Source organism: Caloenas nicobarica, chromosome 17 (genome assembly GCF_036013445.1).
Source record: "Caloenas nicobarica isolate bCalNic1 chromosome 17, bCalNic1.hap1, whole genome shotgun sequence".
In the NCBI taxonomy this organism is placed as follows: domain Eukaryota; kingdom Metazoa; phylum Chordata; class Aves; order Columbiformes; family Columbidae; genus Caloenas; species Caloenas nicobarica.
In genome coordinates, this window is record NC_088261.1 from 3583137 (window position 1) to 3607345 (window position 24209).

At 36.1% G+C, this 24209-nt stretch overlaps 2 protein-coding genes across 2 annotated transcripts; one reads left to right on the forward strand and one right to left on the reverse strand.

The window, feature by feature from the left end:
• Nucleotides 1–121: 121 nt before the first annotated feature.
• On the forward strand, nt 122–8252 carry ASPA (aspartoacylase). Its single transcript, XM_065647323.1, has 6 exons — nt 122–463; nt 2821–3016; nt 4196–4289; nt 5050–5157; nt 6075–6184; nt 6730–8252. Exons 1-6 carry the CDS (start codon nt 225–227, stop codon nt 6940–6942), a joined length of 960 nt encoding a protein of 319 aa, XP_065503395.1. The 5' UTR covers nt 122–224; the 3' UTR covers nt 6943–8252.
• Nucleotides 8253–10382: 2130 nt separating this feature from the next.
• On the reverse strand, nt 10383–23810 carry TRPV3 (transient receptor potential cation channel subfamily V member 3). Its single transcript, XM_065646989.1, has 17 exons — nt 23692–23810; nt 21419–21523; nt 19736–19822; nt 18836–18993; nt 18298–18474; nt 17961–18101; nt 17230–17510; nt 16721–16897; nt 16152–16310; nt 15568–15669; nt 14990–15063; nt 14188–14353; nt 13622–13688; nt 12990–13261; nt 12065–12177; nt 11359–11429; nt 10383–10477 (listed from the first exon to the last, which is right to left on the reverse strand). The coding sequence occupies exons 1-17, from the start codon at nt 23808–23810 to the stop codon at nt 10383–10385; spliced, it is 2364 nt and encodes a 787-aa protein (XP_065503061.1).
• Nucleotides 23811–24209: the final 399 nt, after the last annotated feature.

Below are 24209 nucleotides of genomic sequence, written 5' to 3' on the forward strand. Positions count from 1 at the left end.
TGAAGGGGAGGGCTCTGGAGAGGGAGGAGGATCAGGTTGGCAACTCCCCGCCTCACAACAGGAGTCTAAAACTGTTAGAGAAACTTTAATTCGCTTTCATTCACATCTGACCTAAACAGGCTTAGAGAATTTCCTATTAAAAAGAGTAAAAAGATTTTAATTTTTTTTTACTTGATCATTATTTTCTGTTTTGCTTTCAGCAATTCCTAGAGCTGCTGCAAAGCATGACTTCCTCCTCTGGTGCCGATAACCCTCCGGTCCGACGGGTTGCAATCTTCGGGGGAACTCATGGCAATGAGTTGTCGGGGGTATTTTTGGTCAAGCACTGGCAAGAGAATGGAGCTGAGATTCAAAGAACAGGAATGGAGGTGAAACCATTTCTTGCCAACCCAAGAGCTGTGAAGAAGTGTACTAGATACATTGACTGTGATCTGAACCGGGTTTTTGACCCTGAGAATCTTGGGTAAGAATAGTTGTACTTTCTGTTGCTTTAATTTTCTGTTTTTAAACTTGTGAGGAGCTTCCCGTCTAGACTAAAATGTTAACACTAGTTCCACTACTATTTTCACTGTCACATAACTGAGATTATTGACCTTTAACCCAAAAAGAACAAATTGCGCAGATTCATTTTAAAACTATTGCCAGTAGAACAAGTCTCACACCAACATGGCATCTTAAACACAGGATTTTAAATTAGTATTAGATTAGCTGTATTTGTGTAAACTTAAGTGTTGCTGTTCTCAGTTGCAGAGTCATTATTTCTCACATCTTGTGCAATTCAGCTTTGGAGCTTTTCTGAATACAATTATACTTGCAGCAAGATAGCAGATAAAAGCAACTTAAAGGTGAACATCTGTGTATCTGAAAGAATGGCATACAAATCAGGGAAGTGTATTTAATTTCAGTTATATATAATACAAGATGAAGACTTGAAATTAGCTAAGTTAGAAATAATGTATTCTATGGCAAAATGATAGCCAGAAAGTCTCAATAATTTAACTGAGTCATTATTTTGGAAGAACCACAATCTCTAATTTCTGTAAAATAGTAATTGATTTTACATTTTTAATGAGACTTTATGTTTCTCGGCTTTTGAGAGATGTATTCAACACGTACTTTGCTGTATAATCATTCTCATGCTTGGTATAGTTGCATGCTAAACAGGTAATTACGTTTCAGAAAGGTCTTAGTGGTAAAGGCGAATATCACTGGAAGAAACATGTATTACATATATTTTATAAACATGGTTATTCTTACCTGGCACATCTTTTCATCTAGATTTTCATCTTAGAATTTTGTTTATTATTATATATTAACAGACTTTTAAAGACCTAGGTGTTGAGGTAAATTTTTTAATTGCTTACTTAGGACAAACATATTAAAAAAAGTGGTTTTGTTTGGTTTTAGCTGCTTTGAACATAGAACACTTGAAAAAATATCAGATTAAGACACCTGCAGGTTGTCATCATTTTTAAACTAATATTCCTTAGCAAATTTTATGAAGTTGCCCAGTCCTATTACAACAGTACTGGATGTTTGAAATACCTTTACCTGATCCCTTTAAGTGTAGACCCTGCAAGATCAAAACAAGAAAAAGGAGGGTGAAATCCTGATGCTACTAAAAGTAATGGTGGAACCCCATTGGCTTCAGTAAGAAGTATTTAATAGTCTTATGTGAAGAAACCTTGAATTTCAAAGACAAAATTAAAAGAATACAAAAGGTAGATTATGTGATATACACAATCATAAAAAGACAAAAAGAAGCTTGAGTGGTTCATGTAAAAATTCGAATCCATCTCACACCCTACCAGTAGATGCACACAGACACTCCTGATAATTATGTCTTGGCACTTCTTATCCTCCAGCAGTGGTGATCCCATAGTTTTTCCTCAGCAACCTCTTCTGATCCTTAAATATTCATACAGTTAATAAGGTATTAGTATTTAACAAACCTTTTTTAATGCAACTCAATAATAGTATTTCTTATAAAACATTACCAAGCTTGAGCTAGATTGAGGAAAAAACCTGAATTTGGTGCAAGAAGATATTAGGTGTTTCTGTATTGTACTTGGGTAGCATCCCAAGCCTGCCATCAAAAGCAGATTTGCTGTCTGTGCAGAACCAGACTGAGCCTACAGCTCTGTACACTGTCAATACATTAACAGATACCTTTGTGCCATATATCAGTTTCCTATAAAGCCCTTATTCAGACAGGAAGCAGAGCTCAGACCTTTCCTTAGGCGAAGACCATTATTTTAAAGCGTAGGACAGATGTAGTCACCTGAGATTACAAGTATTAAAACTTTAGAAGAATAGATTTGAGGCAGCAAAATCTTATATGAGCGTTGAGGGTCAGGAGGGCTCAAAACAATTGACTGTAAAAGTCTGATCAGAATATGAGAAGACAGGAAATAAAGCAAGTTACAAAAGACCTTGTGACTGAAGTCAAAGGTAAAAGGGCATGGGCATTCAACATCCGAATACTGTCTTCAGCAGGAGGTGGATCCAGTCTTGCTGATGAATTTTGAGTTAGTTTTCTGCATAGAGGGAAATTTTGAGCTGTAAAGAAATAAGTAAATAACCTCCAGCTAAAATCAGATTGAAAAATTCTGTATGAGATATAATAGTAAGACCTGTGTAGCAATCCTACTTGCTTTTTTCAAGCACAAATTCATCCAGTTTTGACAGTTTGGTAATTAAATAGGTGATTTCAACTGCAGTCAGTTATGGAATTAAAGTAAAAATAAAAGGGTATACTTATTTTGTTGACTGTAAAGCCGTGGAATGAGCGTACTAATTTCTTTGTACTGATATTAACAGCAGGACAGTGGTGGAAGATATTCCATATGAAGTGAGAAGGGCTCAGGAAATCAATCAGATATTTGGTCCCAAAGGTAGTGATGATGCATATGACCTTATTATTGACCTTCACAACACCACTTCTAACATGGGTGGTACCCTTATTCTTGAAAGCTCCAGGGATGACTTTACAATTCAAATGGTTCATTATATCAAGGTAAAACTAATTTAAATGAACTACTAAAATAGATTATTAGTTGTAATGTTGTATTACTATATATGATTTTGTAGTTTCTTTAAATATACTCACTTTTATTTTTCAAAATTTTAAAATATTTAATCACTCATAGGATTTTCTTTTAATCAGAGATAATTAATTTGATTATAATATCAGGTAATTCAGATTTGAACTCATCATAATCTTCATGTATTAAAATGACTATTAGTAAGACTGATGTGCAAAGAGGAATGCTTAGAATAATATCTGTGAAAATGAATGTAATTTAATCTGCTTTCACACTGATCCGTCAGGAACTTGGATAAATTTGGGTCACATGCTAAACAGTCAAACATTAATTTTATTTAATAAAGACATGGAAAAAATAATGGAACTTGGTAATGACAAATGTTCCATTCGTCAGAATTTATAGGAACAGTGGTTTGTCTTTGGAAGCTGTTTGATTCTGCTGCTCCTGAAGCTGATAAGTATTGATAGAGTGAGGTTTGCAAAGTTCTGCCTTAAGCGTAGTCTGGTTGAAGTACTAGTGACTGAGACACTGACTGATGAAAATCGAGATTAGGCCAAAGGTGCGGAATTTTAATTTTTTTTTTTTTTCGAAAGTATATTTTAACATTTGATTTTTAAAAAAATTTACATGCATCCCATTTAAAGATTTATAAAATATTTGAGGCACAGAAAGCTTATGACTAAAATGATACAAAGAACAATGGTAGGCACTTCATCAAGAAAGAGGCCTGAAATAGGTTTTTACGTCAAAAAAAAAGTTAAAATACGGCTTAATTCACAATCTATGTCCCCATAAGGGAATCTAACACCAAAAATACTTGGAATCTGCTTTACAGTATTTTGGTTCTAAGTTTTGGAACACTGATGAATAGATTTTTCTTCCTGTTAGCAACTGAAGACTAGAGCTATGTTCAGTTACATTAGGAGACAGCAAAGTTCAGCGGAGCACGCCTGGCATGAGTTAATGGAAAGGAGACCAACAAACCCAGCTTTGTACGTTTTCTAAAGATGTCCTACTTCTTTGAGGGCCAGGAAATAAAGGCAACATATTGAAGACATTGTGTAAATCACTTCTGCATCAGTAATCTTTTGCGGCACAAGATTTTAAAACATTTGAATAACAAAGAATTTTTTAAACGATCTCCACAGAACGCTTTGGCTCCAGAACGCTGTCCTGTTCTGCTGATTGAACATCCTAGCTTGAAATATGCAACAACTCGATCTGTAGCAAAACATCTTGTTGGTAAATATGAAAAATAAAAGACCATTTCAACCCACCATAAATTATTTTTTAAAATGCCTGTTTGCAGATCTGTTCATTACATTCTACAGAATGTTCTGATCTGCAGTAGCTATTTGTTTGACAATACATTTACCAAATCAAATGTGTATGATTATCTCTTCTGAAGAGTTCTGATTTATACTTAGCTTACAAAATACAGAAGCCAGATGGAAGTTCTTAAACACTGTTGGCCAAAAATTTTTATAATATATGAGGATAAGGAAGAAACAAGAGCTTCAGAAAAGAAATGTTTACTTCCTCTAACTAAGCCTTGGCTGAAATGTGGGTTGTTAGCCAAGAAGGGGAAAAGACATGATGTGATAAAGGGGGAAATGATGTTCTGCATGGAACTGGTAAACTTTTTAATTTCTGGAATCAAAACCATAACTATAGGCAAAACCCCCCCAGTAGTCTGCTTTTCATATTAAACAAAAATGCAGCATGGAAAGACAGGAGGAGGAAAAGAATTAGATAAATTAATATATATATAGTGACCCTTTCTCTTGCCTGAGTAGCACACTCAAAAATGTACCTACAGTTCTTTAAACTAATCCTGACTGGTGAGCTAAATTTTCTGCTTGCCTTACAAAATCACATAACTGTACTTTAAAATTCCTCTTAAACATAAATCATAGACTCAATTGAACACCTATTTTTGCTGTGTAATCTAAGCAGGTGGTATATTATGGCTATATTAATATTTTCCTTTACCTGCAAACAGGTGTGGAGGTGGGTCCCCAGCCACAAGGTGTTGTTAGAGCTGATAATTTGGACAAAATGAGGAGGATTGTCAAACATGGCCTGGATTTTGTGCAACTTTTAAATGAAGGTAGAGTAAGTAAGGAAAGAACATGGCCCTCTGTGTCATGTCAGTGGACTATTTCAGGAGAATATTTTTCAAAAAAATAGGCTGGGCTACAACATTTTACAGTTAAACAGGTAAAATGGGGAGGGGGGATGTTCTCTAGACCACTTAAATGTGGCCTCAGAAAGTCAGCATTCCTGTATAGCTCCTTAAGGATATTTCGTCTTCCTGAAGATTCAGTAAGTATACTTGATCTTAATTTACAGTTGTTCTGAGAATCTGAAATACTAGTTAACAATATTTGTATAGTAGCATATACATGGAGAATATACATAAATTAATCCTAAGAAAGAAGCATTTAATTGAATGCCTTCTGTGCATTGTTATCTAAAATTAAAGTCGACACATTTTGTAAGATTTAGTTACACCTGTGTACTAGCTAAAATACATACTGACAAAATTAGCTGTTTAAAATTGTGTTAGACTACATTTTGTCAGTGGGCTTTTTTTGAAAGTAGCAGGAAAATAATATAGCTGTGCATGTCAGAATCTCCATTATTGTGCTGGAATGGTAAAGGTTCAATACCACTGATACCATTCTGTGTTGTGCAGCTCTATTAAACACAGGCCTTCCGTTGATTTCTTAATCTACAAAATATATCTTTTAAAGTATACAGTGAAAAGTCACATTTCCGCACAAAATTCAGATCTGGGCTTCATATGGTGCAATACACAGCTGGATGATCTTTCTGCAGCTTGGCTTTGAGAGGACAAAGTCTGGAGCTGGACATTTTTGTGATATATGAGCTAATCACTAGTGTGTAAACTTCAACGAGGTACAACCTACTGAGTTAAGCCATTCTAAAGAGAATAAATAATGCATTGTTCTTTTTAAAAGGCAGTCATTCCTTTTGACATTAAATTACATTTATTCTTTCTAGGAAAGGAATTTCCACCGTGTACAATTGAGGTTTTTAAAGTAATGGAGAAAGTAGATTATCCCAGGAATAAGAATGATGAAATTATTGCTATTATTCACCCTAAACTGCAGGTAAATTCTAAAACAGTTTCCAGGTATGACATTTTATAAGTATTCTTCCTCTGTTGCTTCTGCTACATTGTAGTATATTTTAATGCTAAATATTTAAAATTACAATATTGCCAATGGGTTTACTGAATACTTTAGACCTTCCCTATGGTAAGTTCTATCACTAAGGTCTTTAACAGTATTTCAGTAACTGACTTGGGAATCACTGAATCTAAAAATAACTTTTGTACCTAAAACTGAAAAGAAAAAGACAATAGGATATCTTATAAAACACAAATCTGATTTTGTGTTCTAAAATGAGGGTCTGTTTTTAATCAATTGTGAGCATATGCAGTTTCCTTTTAGTTTACTTTTACCAGTGAATTCTATACAAGCCTGAAAGAGAGGGCCAGAAACCTGGAATTACAGACTGAAGATTAAAAGGAATTATTTTTAAAGCTTTTGGCATGAACTGAAGAGAATATAATTGTTGAGCATAAACTCAGAAATCACATGAAATATACAAAAACTTGAAAGTAAATATTTTCTGTTTATTTTCTTTCTCTAAGGATCAAGACTGGCAGCCACTGAACAATGGTGATCCTCTATTTTTGACTCTTGATGGAGAAGTAATTGCATATAAAGGGGATTGTACAGTCTATCCAACATTTATTAATGAAGCTGCATATTATGAAAAGAAACAAGCTTTTCTAAAAACAGTAAAAATGAACCTCACTGCAAACCACATCAGATCCTCAGCCTTAAACCAGAACACTTCTTAAAGACTTATTACAGATTTTTCCCTACAAAAAGTAGATTTCTCTGTGAAATCCAGCGTCACTCGGTAGTAATTCATGGAATAAACACAAAATCTAATTTAAAATTTTAATTTAATTAACACTACTGAGGACTTCTAAGATGAAACATACTGTCATAATGCTAATTATGATTGTTTCCTTGTTCTAATACATTACTATAGATGCAAAGAGTAAACATTTTTATGAAGTTTGTTAGTTCACACTATATAAAATGATTAAACATTGTACCACGTATGCGTTAGTGGCTATAAAGCTTATATCCAGTGTCACATAGAAAGATGTTAATCCACAAAACTACATCATATAAAAAAAAATTCAGGTTTTCTACTTTATAACCCCAAACCTCCAATAACCATTGCTTTTTTAAAAGAGGGGATCCTTGAAACGAATTCCTTGGATAAACATACAAAATATGAGACAAAGGAAAAGCAGGGAGAGAGAAACAGAGCGAGGGTACTTACACTAAAATTCTTTTGTATTATCTGCATTTGTGGCTAACCCCTACTGCGCTGAACTGGAAGCCTTAGGCTTTGTTTTGTTTTATACTTGCAAAGATATAAATTAGCCAAAACCATATGACATCTTAGAAAAATACACTAAAACAAAATGTAAAGCTTTTTAAATGTGAGGTATTACAGGATTAATTCAAGCTGTTTCTTATTTAGCATTCATTTAAAGACAAAAAAGCTTGCATTTAGAAAGTATCTAGTAGTCAGAAGCATACTGGAGCAATAATAATCTTCAGGAAAAAGATGTGAACTTCTGAAGAGAATTTCTATTGTAATGGAGACAAGAGAAGCTTATAGCTTTATAACTTTCTAGGTGTATCCACCTACTGCTTATAACATTTTCCAGATACAATTTTAATCTACTGTTGTATCCCAAAGTTTTCAATGAAGAGGGCAAGATTAGGTAATTACTCAAGTTTTGATGAAGAACAATGCACAAATCATACCTGAGTATTTCAGAGTGGAAATTAAGAAGAATTCCATATGGGGAGACTTCTCAGAATTTTGAGACTGAGTTGTTCTGTACTTCTAGAGAGAAAGCCTGTCATAGTAGCTGAAAAAGAGAAAAATAATTTTCTAAAGTTGTTGTAAACATATTTGACAATAATTGAAATTTAAGAAAATTAAGAACTTTGCATAAGGATACAATAATTAACTATTTACCGAAAGATTCATTGTCTAGATAACCCTCAAATTATAACCTTTGAAAAGTGATGTCTTTCTTGTTCACTGCTAAGTCAAAATCCTTTTTTTTCTTGGTTTGTGTAGCTCCTATGACAATAAAATAAAAACACAGGACAAAATGTTTATTGAATTACAAGTTTTATTTCTTTATATTTAAATAAACATTGTATAAAAGCTACAGAATTATCTGCTCTAGTCATTATCCATAGTGTTCTTGATAAGAACCTTGAGATAGGAGACATGATCTGGCAGGGCTCTGTGGCCACAAAAGGTCATTTTCTTAGCAAAAAACTTTTAGAAGCAACACCCCACCTTCTTCCTCAGCTTTATCATACGGTTTTGTACCTGGACATTGACACAGCACATTCCTGACGTGTTTTTGTGCCTTCCCTGGTTTATGGCTGTACCTACAGAGTGACCTCAGTGCAGCGCAGACACCTGAACCTGGTTTTGGTGACAAGTCACTCACAGCAACACAGAGCACAGCACAGGCCAGTTTCTTCTGGTTCCTGAGTATATGTGAAGAGGTATTTTTCCTTTTGTACAAAAACTGGCTCTCAGAAGAATCCAAATGGAACTGCATAGTCCTAAGGCAATGTTCTCTGTTGGCAGTTTCAATGCACAATTAACTAGTAAAAATGAAAGATTCTAAGACCACAGGAATTTTTCTTCTCATGCTCACATAACCTACCCAGAAGGCCAAACAAGGCTCAGATATTACACTGGTCTCTTGATACACATAAATGTCCTTCCCCTCAAATTCTGGTGCCCTGCAAAAACATTACGGAGTTGGAGATTTCAGTTTGATCCCATCCATCCATCCAGGCCATACGTGGTAGGAGACACAGGATACGGCATCTGTAGAAGAGCGGTTGGGCAGCAAGATCCATGTTCACCATCCCTGCAAAGAGCTTTGCACTATCCTTTCCGCTGCAGAGCTCCCTCGTGCTCTCTTCTGTGTTAAGAAAGTCTTTAGCATCATTTTGCCCACAGTAGGCTTAGCTGTAAGAATCCAATGCAATTCATATTATCATTCAAATACAGAATTCACCTGAGTGTTTAAATAGCACCTTTAAAACAGGCACCGAATGGATATATATGATGAAAGCCCATGACACTGAAGACACATAATGTATTAATTGAAATTTAAAAGTACATAGAACAAATATTTCTTTTTATACATACATAAAATAGAAAACTAAACATGTAATTCATAGTGCTAGGTCGTCACCGGTAGTGAAATAAAAAGTGCTACAGAAATGCATTACATAGTCCTTTGAATAAATTTTTTTTAAAAAGATTTAAAAGTCTGCAATTGCATTGCATTTAACTTATTTTGTTAATTTTGGGAAGAAATACTGACTTCTTATTTTCCTGAAGTGGTTGAATATAGAAATTAATGTAGTTTTAAACTCAAGCAACTTTTGACGTGATAACTTTTCTTTATGCAGCAAGAGGCAAGAGCACAGAAGAGCTGAGTAAGAAAAGTAAAGACCTTGTGACCAGAACAAACTCAGAAATATTCTCCACCATGAATTATGTTTCTGCCCTATTATTTTATAGTAAGGCATATATACACAGGAATAAATAAAAAGCAATAAACACCACGTTATATCCTAGGGATTACACACAGGAAAACAGATCAGGCAAAGCCAATGAGGCCTGACGAGGTTTTCTCCAACTTGCGGGATCAAGCCTCCAGTAACACTGACAGTCAACAGAAAAGCTTCAAATGTATCCAGAACATCGTTATTTCAAAATAACATACTTCATTTGGTAGTCTTCAGAGTTGAAATGCTTTTCTTTTCACCACAACAAGAACGCAACTGTTTTCAGTGTACAAAATGTTTCTCATGAGTTAGATTCCAAAACAAAAGACAGCCGACTGGGATCGCGATGATCTTAATTTTCCACTAAAGGAAGAAATATCTCACATTTGACCTTTTTTATGCAGTAAAAAGTCTAGGGCCAAGTCTGAGTAGCGTCACACAAACTTGGACAGCAATCGTTTTCAAGAGGCTCAAAACTGAACCAGTGAAATAGTTCATTTTATTTTAGCTGCCCTGATTAAATAGGTTGAAGTAATCAGACCACGTCACTGAAAGTTTGTGTTCCAGCTGGTTACAGCTGTCCAAAATATCAACAAAGCTTTCAGCATCCCCTGCTGATGCTTTTAACCTTCAGAATGACCGCATTTCAAACACAGTACAACTAAACAGAAGTTTCAGGCAAATCATCCGTTTCTTCAAATGTATTCAGGGTATTTTTGCTATTAGTCCTTGAATTATCTTGAACTTTGCTTGGATCTGCAAAAAAATGCATTATAAACAAACAGGATATGGTAGAAACTGTATATGGAAGATCGAATTTTTGCACGTCTATTTTTTGTTTAAAAACATGCATTTATGTAAGCAGCAAGTTGTCAGTTTACTACCATATCTTATACAGAAATTTTTCTGTCTGCCTCTTTTCACTATTACTGAGATCATTCTGCTAAGCAATATAAATGCTAATTGACTCAAGAACAAACTTCAGAACAAGGCTCCCAGGTCCTGGAATGCCCCCGTCGTTAACTCTGACACCTCAAACTCTGCTCATGTTTCTGCTACGCTTCCAACACCGTCACCAGATGGGGATCTTGAATTTCCTAGTCAACATTCACAAGGGGCAGCTTGTCATCTGATATATATCGCGAAACATAAGTGTGAATGTTCTAGGGTTAAAACCAGCAGACTATAACGCTGGCAGGGAGAATCGGTCCGATTTCTTGCCAAATTTTGCAATTCTAGATGTAACTATTCAAAGACTAAATGTACTTTATGACAACTTCTGGACAATAATGTTTTCTGTCTCTTAAAAAGTTGTCTGGCCTAACATCATTCAAATGCCATAGCAGAATGTAAAACTTAGATCAAGTGTAACTGCTTAGAGAAAAATAAAGGTAAAACCAATATGTCTTGGTGCCAAGGTGTAAATAATCAGAGTTTGTAACCAACCCTCTCTCCAAATCTGTAAAAACAATGTAACACCCCTACAATATTAGCCATGAGTTTCCCTAGCAGTAAAGTGTGGTTGAATATCCGGATCATGAGAGTTTATATTTTTAAAGGTATAAAACTATATCAAAGCATTTATAAGAAAAAAACCCACAATTTCACAAATATGGTGTCATAAAATTCTGCAGTACCTGTTGGCCCTGGATCTTCATTAATAAATGAAACATGTGTTTTCCACTCTGTCCATTTCACTTCATTAATCCTGTTTATATCGTATATAAATAGTGTTATTAGCATGCATCATCTCCCAGCTACATAGCTGCACTTCCCCTGTTATTTCTTTATTCCTTCTTGGCATTGTCATGCCTCACTATCAACACCTTCTTTGCTAAAAGGCTGAATGTCTTTTGCAGTGTTATGTACTATATGAAGATTAGAATAATACTAAGACTACTTTGTAATTTCACATATTATGAGTAGAGTCTTGAAACTCACCTTAAATTTTTAAGTATTTTTCATAAAACAGCATAGTAATATTTTCTTTAATGTAGGAATCATCAATTAGCAATCAATTTAAATGTAATTACTTTTAAGCTAACATTCAAAAAAGATTATAACAAAGTGACATTTACTGCAAGCAGACTTAATATTTGTACATTAAAAACATATGAAGTTGAAAACATGTTTTCTTACCAAAAATTGTCTACATAACAAACCCTATAAATTTTCCTTTTTCAAAAACAATTGGTTACAAGTGAAAAGAAATAACTGGATTTTTGTACACTTAATATAATTTGTAGGGATGTAGAAATATTTTAAAGAGGCCTTTGAGGAGAAATATCCTTGAAGAAACATACAGAGCAGAACTGACAGCACAGTATTGTACCTTTGCTTTACCTTAAACACACCCTGGTGTCATTTTCAGCCACTTTGCACCGTTCTCCCAGTTGGAATTTTTTCCTCAGACATTTTGGTAAGAATTTTTCAAATTCCAAAATAGTTCTTGCTCTCTATTAACAATAAATAGTAACACGAGTATGGTTAAATATATTCAAAATTGTCTGATTCCATAGCATATCTAGTTTGCGTATTTCACTGTAGCATGTCCTGCCTCCATCCACCATCCATAACCAACACCGATTCCAACACTCATTATTTGGTGTGTGCAGGTAGGGAGCCCACAGCTTTCTCTAGTTAGCCCCACCACAGAAGGAACACTCAGACAAGAATCAAGAAATCTCTCTCTAAATTCGGTGTTAAGGGTTTAATGCTAACACCTTCATGCACCGCCCTGCCACAGGGATACGCAGAACCTGCAGTGGGATGCTGCCTGCCACAGAAATCAACTCCAGTCCTAATTATGACTGTGTTCTTGATGATGGCTTGGGACTCCGAGCTGTCTAGCCTTGGTAAAGACCAGGCTTGGAGAAGATGTGAGAAATTGGAATGAACTCATGCATCACTCAGGCTCAAGGGATGGAACAGCCGAGCATGCTGTGTTATGGATTTCTGGGCAGATAATGAAACACACCTTCCTGGTGACATATCGAGGGGAATGACAGTCACAAAGGTACACGAGAGTGCATGAGGCAGAAAATCTGAGCCATAAGATTACCTTAAAGATAGTTGTTAATTCTGAAGTTAGTAGGATAACCTAATACTAAAACTACCTATTTCTATTCTTTGTACACATATAGAAATGGGGTTATCATTGTTAGTACCTAACCACTGCTGTCAGTGTGACAAGTTACCATACGCACAACTCAAAAGATCTCAGCCAATACATTTATACTTCACTAAGCAAACTAACTCACAAACAAACCTGAAGTTTCCAGATGTGCTCACTCTCTTTAGAAATATCTTCCACTGTTTCTCCCATTAACGCAATCAGCATGTTCAAGAGAAGAACAAAAGTCAACACAACGTAAGTTATAAGGAGCAGAAGAAATAGTACAGGATACTTGGAATTTTGTTGGATCTCCAGATCACCCAGTCCTAGGGTGAGCTTGAAAAGATCCATCAGAACAGGTCCTAGGCTGCTGTTGGAATGGCATTCGCTGCCATTTTGGCAAGTGTCAATCAGTGCAGCAAGAGCTAAGAAGAAAGCAGAAGAAAATTTTAATCACGATAATGCTTTATGTATACATGGCATTTTATCCTAAAGAATTCAAAATGAGCTAGAGCTGCCCAGCAACAAAACCAGCAGGCAGATGACAGATGACCAGGAAGCAGAAAGAGCCCATGTCCAGATGAAATTGCAGGCAATTGAGAAAGAGACAAATTACTTATCTGTTCAGATAGTCTCTAGACAGTTTAGATCTCTAAACTTGGCTTTTTAATATCCAGAAGAAATCCCAACATGAGCTCTCAGCATGACAATAGGGTTCTTATTCATAATAATGCTAAAACTTCTACTCACACAGAGCATCAGTGCTTTTTTCCCGTGATATTTACCTACGCCAAATCCCAGCAAAAACACGATATAGACAACTAAAAATTTTATCACATCTTGCAGAATGACCTAAAAATTAAATTAAATATTTATCAGAAATGAAAACTGAGAACTAGTTTTATGCTTATGAATTCTGCAGGTGTGGTACACGCTAAAGTATCGGATAACTTTCATTAAGCAAACTGGTTGTAGTATCAGTGAGAAACCCAACAAAGATTTAGTTCTGATTTTTTCTCTCATGACTAAGAGCCTGCTGTTTTGTGTACTTCCAAGGGCGACTAACTCAGTACAATATGGGCATTATAGCATACAATGCAATTAAATAGCAGAATTACATTACCTGAGAAAACATAAGTTACTTACATATTTAATATAATAAAATGTTATTTTTAAGATATAAACTAGTTTCTGCCATTGAAGTTATATAGTGTATTCTGCTGAAATAATACGTATAAACTGAAAATAGGAAATTTCACTATGAGCTATAAAAGACATCTAAATTGCTGAATATGCTTGATTTGGATTGTATCATATAATAAGGCAGATAAGCAAAACAAAACGAACTTGCCTTTTGAATCATAACACTGTAAATGCCCATGGACTGGAAGCCTCTGGTGAAATAAAGCATATTAGCCCATCCCAGGGCCATTGCCAAAACAAGACACACGAGGTGTTCTTTGTAGGAAAACAAGTACAAAAAGACAGAGAAGATCACAAGCAAAGCTTGTATAAAACTGTTAAAAAATAAACACATGTATGTAAAAAGGGCATTACTAGCACAAAACCAACAACATCATGGAAAAATATGAAAACAAGACTTCTTTGCATCCCAATTCTAAACTCATATTGCATTCTTTTCCCCCCATGAATGTTACCATTATAGTTTCACAATAAAATAGATAAGTACAAGTAGTATATTAACATTAGCATTACGTTTATTAAAGCTACTTTAAATGAACTGTTCTCCCCAAAACAGCTGGTCAATGCAGATTTTGCTGACAAAGACATTAAGAATTCTTAATTGTATCTTGAAGATGTATTTTTCCTTCCTGAAGGAGTCAACAGGAGTGTGAAACTGGATCTGCTTTATTAACCAGGTTTCTTAAACACATTTCTCTCTATACAGCTGCAAAGATAAGCTAAAGATACTACTGTACTTCGGAAAAAAATTCTAGTCTGTCCACATCAACCCCCAGTATCGTTACTGACCCATGCAACCATTAATGTGTGTTGCAGAAAAGCTGCATGCAAGATTACACCCATCCCTCTAAAAACTGATATGAGCATCTGCTACAGGAGTACATTCTCTGAAACCATGAGATAAAGAAGCATTTTATATACAGTATAAAATACATGCATGACAGACTTACAATGCAAAGTGGAACCATGCATCAGAGAGAATTGAATGCAGGTCTGAGGGCCTGAGCAGAAAGATGGCTACACTCTGTGCAGATACGGAAAATACAGAAACAGGAGTAAGAGAAAACAGGCCTCAAAACTGATTTTTCAAAATCTTTCTATAGGGCTGTAAGCTCAAAGTTTAAATTTCTGCCATCTCTGGTGCAATTTAACAGTTAGTTACTGGTTTTAATTACTTATAGCATATGGTAAAAATTATACCCTAGGGTTTTTCCCCATTACAAGTTCTAATTCAACAGCGTCTTTAAAGCCAGTAATTTGACCACATGGATGTTATACAAATATAAAATCTCCATCTTGAGAATTTGAAAGGAAAAAACCTTCATATTTGTTTCACAGAACAGTACAGTTATATTCAAATATATATTCCTAGTAATTCTGAGTAAGTGACATATTGTGCCAAAGACTTTTAGACATTACACATGTAAAGATAGTCCAAACATATTTCTAACATCATCGTCAGTGTATTCATAAATCTAGGGCACTTCTTTAGCTATTTTGTCATGGTTTTGCTATTAAAAAGACTCACCTCTTTTATGGCTAAAAATATTGCTCCTAACATAACCATCACCTGTCCTGATAACTGCAGCCATCCCACACCACGCGTCAGAGCCAGGGGATAAGGTGGAGCCTGCAAGACAGGTCCAAAAAGAAAGACTGAGCTCCACACGCCTGAAAGGTAAAGGGCAAAGTTAACAGGAAGCCTCGCGTATGTAGCTCTCTGGGTACCCAATTTCTCCCCTTTCACAGAGATTTTTCTTCATGGTGGATTTATAGAACTGGCCCCCTAACACATACATATGAAATAGCAGAAGTTTCTTTCTTAAAATTAAAAAAACCCAAAACAAACCAAAACTCTCTCTTCACACTTTTAGAAATTTAACTACCTGTCTTCATAATATGTATTTGTATTTTGGGTCACTTTTCACAAAATGTAAATGCAATTATCTCCTCTATTACCACTTTTCAGATATGAAGACCTGATGTGGGAGAACCTGATCTCACTACAGCCAGATATTCTTATATATGCTTTTGGTTTAGCATTTTAAATACAACTCAGGCAATACTATTGCATTTTAAAGCAGTAAAATTTGCCAAAGTTGCTGGACTCACTTTATTTTCATTAGGCCTGTGGTAGGAAACTAATGTCAGTGTTACATTGTACAGGAAATAAAAACAACATGATATAAAAAACATGTGTCGTGCAAACTTCTTCCATTTCATTCGCAGGAGTGAGTTCAGAGGCTCCAAAGTCAGCATTTCATGACGGTTCTGGGGGTGAGGAGGAAGAGAAGAAAAAAATATTTGAATTTGCCACCTATAAGGAAACTGAAGTCATTCCAGGCATTTATTTTCTGTATTGTATTCAGTATCTGTCCTTGCTGATCTAGAAACACATCAATGCTCAGACCCCAACACATCATATGTGTCAGACCCCAACCCGACAAGATACAATGGGACAATTATCTGACTCATGCTGGGCTAACCTGCCATACTCTGGTAAATTATGATTGAGCTAAAACTGTAACATGAGCTTCTGGTCTTGCTTCCTACAGAACTTTTATGGAAGTATTACTGTTTTTCCAAGTATTACTGTTTTACAAGTAATTCAGTCAAATGTATAGGCTAACACATCTGAAGTGAGTGTACTGCTAGAAAAAAAATAGAAAGAGGCAACTTACACCAATATTTGTATTATAGACGATAATTTCCAATACTGAATTGTCTGCAGTGGTATCTAGTTCTGTCAGATCGTAAAGAGAAGATTGAACGGGACCATAAGCCCAGTCTGTGAATTTTCTTGACAGGCTCCTATTAGGCTTATCTCTTATCTCTCTGCTCAGGATGTATTTCAGAATCTAGAACATTAACAGAACCATTTGTAAGCAGATGCATTCTTCAAGGGAAAGGAGAAAGCATGTACACACTTGCCAACCCCCCTACTTTTTAACTATTACACTTGCTACAGTACTGAAATTCAATGTATTTATAATTCTGTTATTCAGTGAGCAGTGAGGGAAACCTTGAAGGGTAGAAGCAACATTGCAATAAAAATATTTGCTTGTATTTTGAACAAAATTATAGCATAACCAGCATGGAAAACCACACGACAGCATACTAACATCTGAGTACATAATTGGGCCTTAACTCAGATTTAATTTCTCTTAGATGTTACTGAAATGATACCCACCTCTAATTTCCCAGTTTTTGCAGCTAATTGTAGTGGTGTCAAACCTTCCTTATTCTTCATTGTTTCCAAATTTTTGTCTTTACTTTTCAACAAAATCATCTCGTACATTCTGATTACAAAGTCATTCTGGGTTTTTAAGTCCTCTGCCACAGTAACTAATGCATGGAGGATATTGTTTCCTCTGGAATCCTGAGAAGAAATATTAGTCCTGGTATTGTCCATTAACAGCTGAATTATGTCTGGTTGATTGGTACATGCAGCTAACGCCAATGCAGTTTCACCTACAAAATTATAAAACGTAACGTATTCAGGTTTTATCACAAGCATTCAAATCATATTATAAAACAGTGGCTGTGTTACACATCTTAATATATGAAAGCACATTTACATATTGATTGTATTGAATTTAGTTCTTGTTTTATAAAATCTTAATTTGCATTAAAACATTTGGAGAAAGTGTTCAGAATCAGACTTGTTGCACTTTATTTGCCATTCAGCATTTACATTATTTTGGTAAATGTGTTACAATTACTTCTGAGTGCTTATAATACACTGCATTCCAGCAAGTTACTTTTACAAAAGGCACTATGCCACTTTTATATCCTATGATACAAGTTACCTAATCTAGGTTTAGCCCCAGTAAATGATTCACACTTGCCTGTCTTTCATACTGTCTGAATTGTTTGGGTATTCCTTCCTACCTTTTCCAGAGAGATCGCATTTCCACTTACCGAAATAAAAACCTTCATGCTTATGTTTGGGATTAAAGAAAATACCCTGGGCGTGAGCATTGACATCAGCTCCTTTTTCTATAAGGCTCTGAGTTATCTCATATTGTCTCCTTTCAATGGCAATATTTAGAGCTGTCTGGCCTGAAACAGACAAGTATTTAGCATTGAATGTCTTATACACAAAACAGTCATGATGTTTCACAATGGATAGCACCAGTGATAATGAACAAAAGTTGTTTTAGGAATTTAAACCATCATTACAATGTTTGAAGAAAACATTACTTTTATGGGTGCTATATTTAACCATATACCTGAAATTAGTATCAGGTGGCAATACCTTTATATGCCTCTTCTGTGTATGCTGCGTTGATAAATCTCTCCGAAATACCGTTTTCTTCTGCGAAGGATAGTAGCATATTCACTATATCATTTGTGTTTTGGTTGATGTTCAGCAGAGCTTTCATCAGACAAGTTTTGCCAGTGTCTAAAGCTGTGAATTTTTTCATCAGATAATCTACAAGAGTGATTTTTGAGATTAGATCATCATTATTTATTAAAGTGGATGGAAAATAACTCTAATCTTTTGTTTATGAGGGGTGGAACCTGAGGGATATACATGAACATTAATTATTTGCCAAACAATTACTCCATCCTGTTCACTTTATATTTGAGCTACATATACTTGGCAAGGTAATACATTCAGAGATGTGGTGCTAATTAATAAAGCAGCCAATGTATCTGGTTTCTTTTTTGGACACCCCACTGCCACAGCAACTCCAGATAGACCCAAAACTCTTTGCACAAAGATATTTCCCAGTTTCAGACTACACACATGCTGCCAGAACAATCTTCCCCCAGGTAACTCCACAGCTTACCCGGCACAGTCATATTTGTACACGCGTTTGCTCGTTCCTTCAGCTCTGCGAGCAGACACTGCAATTCTTCTATATTCCCCTCAGACACTGCCCGAAATATGTATCTTTTCAACTTCTTCCGGGCACGAGTCTGCTCAGGTCCTTGAGATATGTTAGCACTGAATTATAAGAAATAATGAAATTGTTGATTCAGTTTGCTATGTTTTATTTTATTACATAAGAGGAAAAAAAAAATACAATTACTTGCCCCCTGCCAGATACACTTGCCCCCTTCTATATGTATTTTGGCATGAATCTCAGAATGTTTCTGCAGATTGCTTATTTGCAGATAAGTGGCTATCGAGAGGGTTTTTATAATAAAAATGTACGTTTTTCAAGTCCTTTGTTTTGCATTTTTTTCCAGTTTACCCATTTTTCTAAAACAAAGGCTAAGGAATACCTCCCTACTTCTCTGATCTGTCCACAACTCACTGATTTCAATGCCTAAAGTTATCTGATGCTGCACTCCAGCTGCACCCACCCCACTCACAGCAGAAGAGAATTTTTAACCTCTCATCTTCTTACACAATTTTCCTGATCATACATTATTCTGGAATAAGTATGATTTAGTATTTTCCCCTCAATCAAAAATACTCCTAGCTCATGCCTAGTTGTGCATGGTGTTTAGGTCCTGTGTTGTCATCTAGGAAACAGACATTATATATGAAGAATCCTCACACTAAATATGAGATTTGAGAAACACAGAGGTTAGAGTTGTCTATTTCAAAATTTAATTATTGAAAAAATCAGAAATGCATGCACACATAAGACCTTATTTCTAAAACATGGCAGGCAAAATAGGTAATATCTACCCTATCATAGATTTAATCCATTGAAAATAGACTTGATATCTCCACTCACCAACAACTGTCTACATTAGGGCTGTATTCAGTCACATCATCCTGAAGAGACTGTGGGGAATCCATATCTTCCCCATTGCCAGATGCACTACAGAAAATAGAAACGCAAAGTGCTAAGACAGGAAGATACTGGAAGACATTTTGGAAAATTGCATGAAGAATCAGTCAACACTAGGAAGCAGTATCTACAGCAGAGCTGAAATCAGTCTAATTTGACATTGTTCATTTTAATTCTATCATTTCATCTCCCCTGGGTATTTTACAGTGAGTGGTAAAAACAAGAGACCCACAGGATTTTATGATATTTTTTAAATGATTAGGAAAGCAACTAGTTTTGCATTTTACAATGTTATTTCATTACAGATCCTGAAACCATGGGAAGTTTTTTTCCCCCCCCTTTTTTTTTTTTAATGATCACTACCTTTTATGTATCATCCTGAATGCTTTAAGCTCACATTCTTTCTTTTCATATGTATAATTTGTCATCTGCCACAAAACAAATGCTAAATCGGTAACCATGGATGGGTTGCAAGCACAGAAAGAAAGTGATTTACCTAAAGATTTACTACCCAGTACACTGTAGGCAACTCAAGAGCATTTTGCAGCTGACTTGAATGAAACTTCAGCTAAAAGAAATAGAGGACCGGGCCCTAAATTTAAAGGACTTCAAAGGCACTTTGTAATTGCTGCATATGACTTCCTGACATTCCTAAAAACATATCTGACTTAAAAATTAATTTATTATAATTTTTCTTACTTTTATTTTTGTTTTCTGTAAGTTTCAGATTTGATGAACTGCCTCAGGCTAATAAGCTAGAGAGCATGAACTATTAGTTATTGATGAAATTGATATATGGACAGTAATGCAAGGATTCTGCATTGCTCTGCAGATAATCCCTTCCCTTTGAAATGAAGCTGGTAGCTCAGAGTCCATTCTTATTCAGTCCATCACTTCTCTGCAGAAAACTGTGAGGAATTTGGTGACAAAGCGTATGTGTCTTGTGCAGATCTGTGCCTGAGTGAGAGGGAGAGATTTGGATCTCTCTCCTCTAAAACCAAAATAAGACTGTCAGCTAATTCCAAAAAGCTGACCAGACATCCTTCAGACACAAAAACATTCAGTCATTCTGGGCTTACGTTAGATTTGATGCATATTTCCCTTATTCATAATTATTGGCTGTTAGTATCCCACGCATTTTTAAAAATTAATTGCATTCTTCCCACTCAATTTTTCTCTATTCATTCGCATAAATGGCTGTGTTTAAATATTTCAGACTCGGCATCTTCATGATGTTTGATTGTTAGTGAGCAATAGAGGGAGTATGTCAGCACACAGCTGGGAACAGGGTTTGCTAAATTAAGCTGTGGTAGTCAAGCAGTAGAAAATACACAAATAGTTGTGTGGAGTTTGCCCTAACATATCAGAGGCCAAGATAAAAAAAGACAGTCCTGGATTTGAATTTATTCAAACCCGAGGCCCGATTCATTCAGTGTAAATGACAGCAGTAGATAAAGATAAGTCATCTAGCAACAACTGACCTCCAGTGGAGTTCTGTCTTTGAAGTGACCCAAAACTAAGGAAAGCCGTGTGAAATTTTAGCTCTGAAGTCTAAGGAGAAGTAAAAAAGGAGCTGCTGAAAAGAAAATACGCAGTAATACTATTGAATATGCATCTGTAACTTACCATGGACGAATATTTGAATCCATTGGTTTTGAAAACACAGGAGGAGACGTATTGTTTGGAGATGCATTGCTTTCAAACCCATCAATCTCCAGAAAAAAGTGTGAACTGTTGAACACAGCGCATTTAAAAAATATTAGTTAAAAAAGCAAGCTCAGCCATAAAATAAGCAAAGTGCTACACGTACATGCCTAGAACAAGGTTGTCAATTTATATTTTCTGGCATTATGTCTAACAGGATGCTGGAAGGGAGGCTTATGTACTTTCCCCTGAGGAAATCCCAACCTCCAACACTGTGCCCAGCACTTCCACGCTGGCAGATTGGCAAAAGATCCCGAGATAATTTTAAAGATAACAGCATCGGATCCCGACATGTCAAAGCAGCTACCCCAGCAGCCTTGCACCCAACTTCTGTGCAAATATCTAAATGCAACAACAGGCATTTACTGAACAGCCATACCATATGTGCCTGCACACACATATGCATTTGCTTTTTAATCTACTGCATTCTAATCCCTATTTCTCCAGCCAGGAGCCATCAGGACAGATAATTTCAAATGCATCAGCACTGATAATTTTTAAGTCAGAAAGTTTGAAAGGTCACACATTCAGCAACATCAGGCATTTCCACCATCCAAGACTGAATGTGTAACTGGCCAATCAGTGTGTAACATTTAACTACTTATTTTCTCTATAAATAATTACTAGTTATAGGGAAAATAAATTTGAAAAAAGAGAGAAGTGAACATGAGAAGAACAGGAAGATTTCGCCCTTTAAAAGACTGCAGAGTTGAGAGGCAAAAATCAATGGCTTGGTATTACAAGATCTCATTAAAACATTGCTACATTTCACCAAAGACAGAGGAGTTTCAGTGGTGGATGTAGTGACACCCACATGTCCTATTGTTCAGAAACTGTCTTCCATTTCTAAAGTGTTCCACTAGTCACCTGGAAAATGTCTCCAGTTTGAAACATGGGTTCATCTTGCTTTTTTGCATTTCCTGACCATGATGTGCAGGAGCTGTCCCAACAGGCAAACAGCTGTTGGAGACCACAGTGAAGCTCCAGAAAGGCTGAAGTGCCACACTCTGGGCTTTGCTGGACCCTATCACCTGTCCTTGGCTCAGCAACAGTGTGTTCATACTGAAAATTTTGACATCCAAGAGATGCCCAGCAGCTATGAAGTGGACCCTGTTTTGAAGGCTGACATACCTCATCTATCCCAGCATGTGGGTTATCTGGGGATACCACAGGAAGAAAAAAACCAAAAGCCACCGTGCAAAGCAGGTGGACAGTTGCCAACAAATACCCCAGTGCTTACGTGGCCATGGTGCACGCTCAGGAGTGCTGCCCACAAACATAATCAGGCTCTGACAGCGTTGGCAGCACCCCTCCCACCCTGTCTGTTGGTTTTCCTGTACTTAATTACATGCTGTTAGTCCACCCAAATACCAGGACCTTCAAGAAGGGGAAGTTGCTGTCTTTTGAGAAAGTGCATATTGCTGATACAAGTTGTCAAGTGAGAAATGCCACCCCTGGAAGTGCACTTGCTGCTCAGTGGCACAGCAGAAGGAAGCTTTTTGAAGCAACAGAAATACAGCAGGACAGAAACATATAATTAATAGAACATGTTAGACCTCTGCATTAAAATTCACGTGATCTTCGTTCTTTACATTACAAGGATGTTGTCAGCCACACCCCAAGCTCTGGGCTGAGAGGTGGGAAAAACCCCAAGGTTACTGTTAGTGAAGCCACAAAACTGAATGTGAGATATGAGCTTATGTAATTGAGGGCCAGGATAACATTTGCCAGTATTTGTTATAACTACTCAATCTCCCACCAAATTGCCCTTTCTTGAAGAATTAGGTGTATTGTGAGCTGTTCAGACACCTCAGCTCCCCCTTATGCAACCAAATTGCTTCTCTTCTTGAATTTAGTGACAGAAGGACTAATTAGGCCACCCAGGCAGTGGGTCTCTAATAACTAATGACACCTTTTCTGCGGAAAGTGATTCCTCTGATTATTAAGAATTATAGATGTCAGAACAGCCACAATTGCCTAGGCCTTCAGAGTTTCAAAAATTGCCGTAATAGCTAGTAATTAGCAACAGAGTGAAAAGTTTAGGAATGAAAATTCATCCTCACTCTGCTTAGTTGACTTCAATAGCACAGTATCAGGGATGAATTACTGCTTATATTTCCCCAATTATATTAAACACAAACCCTAATCCTTGTATTAATTCTCTAGCATAAATTATGAATGAGCTAGAGTCTTACCTTTTCTTCGTGGGAGTGCTTTCAGTTGGCTTTTTCTCTTGCTGGTTTGAAGGAGGAAGACCAGACGGATTTGTTTTCTTGCCCATTAGTGGAACAACTTCGCTGTGATCTTTAATCATATTTCTGCAGTAGACAGATGCACAGTTACTTAAGTCCTGTTCACGTGAAGTATAGCAACCAAATTGCCTATTTGCAGTCTCTTCACATGTAGGCACACAAATTTTGGTATTTTTTCAAAGTTTTTCATTTTTCAGGTATTAAGCACGTACACACCATTTTATGCATCAAGGTCGGAGAGTTATATTCAGGACTGATTAAATTACATTCTAAAAAAGTGCCATTAATAGTGATACCATAAATCCAGAAGAACCATAAGTTAAAGCATGCGCCTAAATTAAACTGAAGGGAGTCTGTCAATCACAGTGACAGTATATGTTAATTAGAGAAACAAAAAAAGCACAATGACTTTATAAGTAGCCCTAAAGTCTGTGCATATTTACAGTTAATCTAAGTAGTCT

What these genes read in the sequence shown, in the direction of transcription:
- ASPA (XM_065647323.1), top strand. Translation starts at nt 225, where the DNA reads ATGACTTCCTCCTCTGGTGCCGATAACCCTCCGGTCCGACGGGTTGCA. An exon ending in TGTGCAACTTTTAAATGAAG is followed by an intron (nt 5,158 to 6,074) that starts GTAGAGTAAGTA and finishes TATTCTTTCTAG; the next exon opens with GAAAGGAATTTCCACCGTGT. An exon ending in TTATTCACCCTAAACTGCAG is followed by an intron (nt 6,185 to 6,729) that starts GTAAATTCTAAA and finishes TCTTTCTCTAAG; the next exon opens with GATCAAGACTGGCAGCCACT.
- TRPV3 (XM_065646989.1), bottom strand. Translation starts at nt 23,810, where the DNA reads ATGATTAAAGATCACAGCGAAGTTGTTCCACTAATGGGCAAGAAAACA. An exon ending in ACAGGCCTAATGAAAATAAA is followed by an intron (nt 15,670 to 16,151) that starts GTGAGTCCAGCA and finishes CCTGTCTTGCAG; the next exon opens with GCTCCACCTTATCCCCTGGC. An exon ending in ACAGTGTTATGATTCAAAAG is followed by an intron (nt 13,689 to 14,187) that starts GCAAGTTCGTTT and finishes TTTAATTTTTAG; the next exon opens with GTCATTCTGCAAGATGTGAT.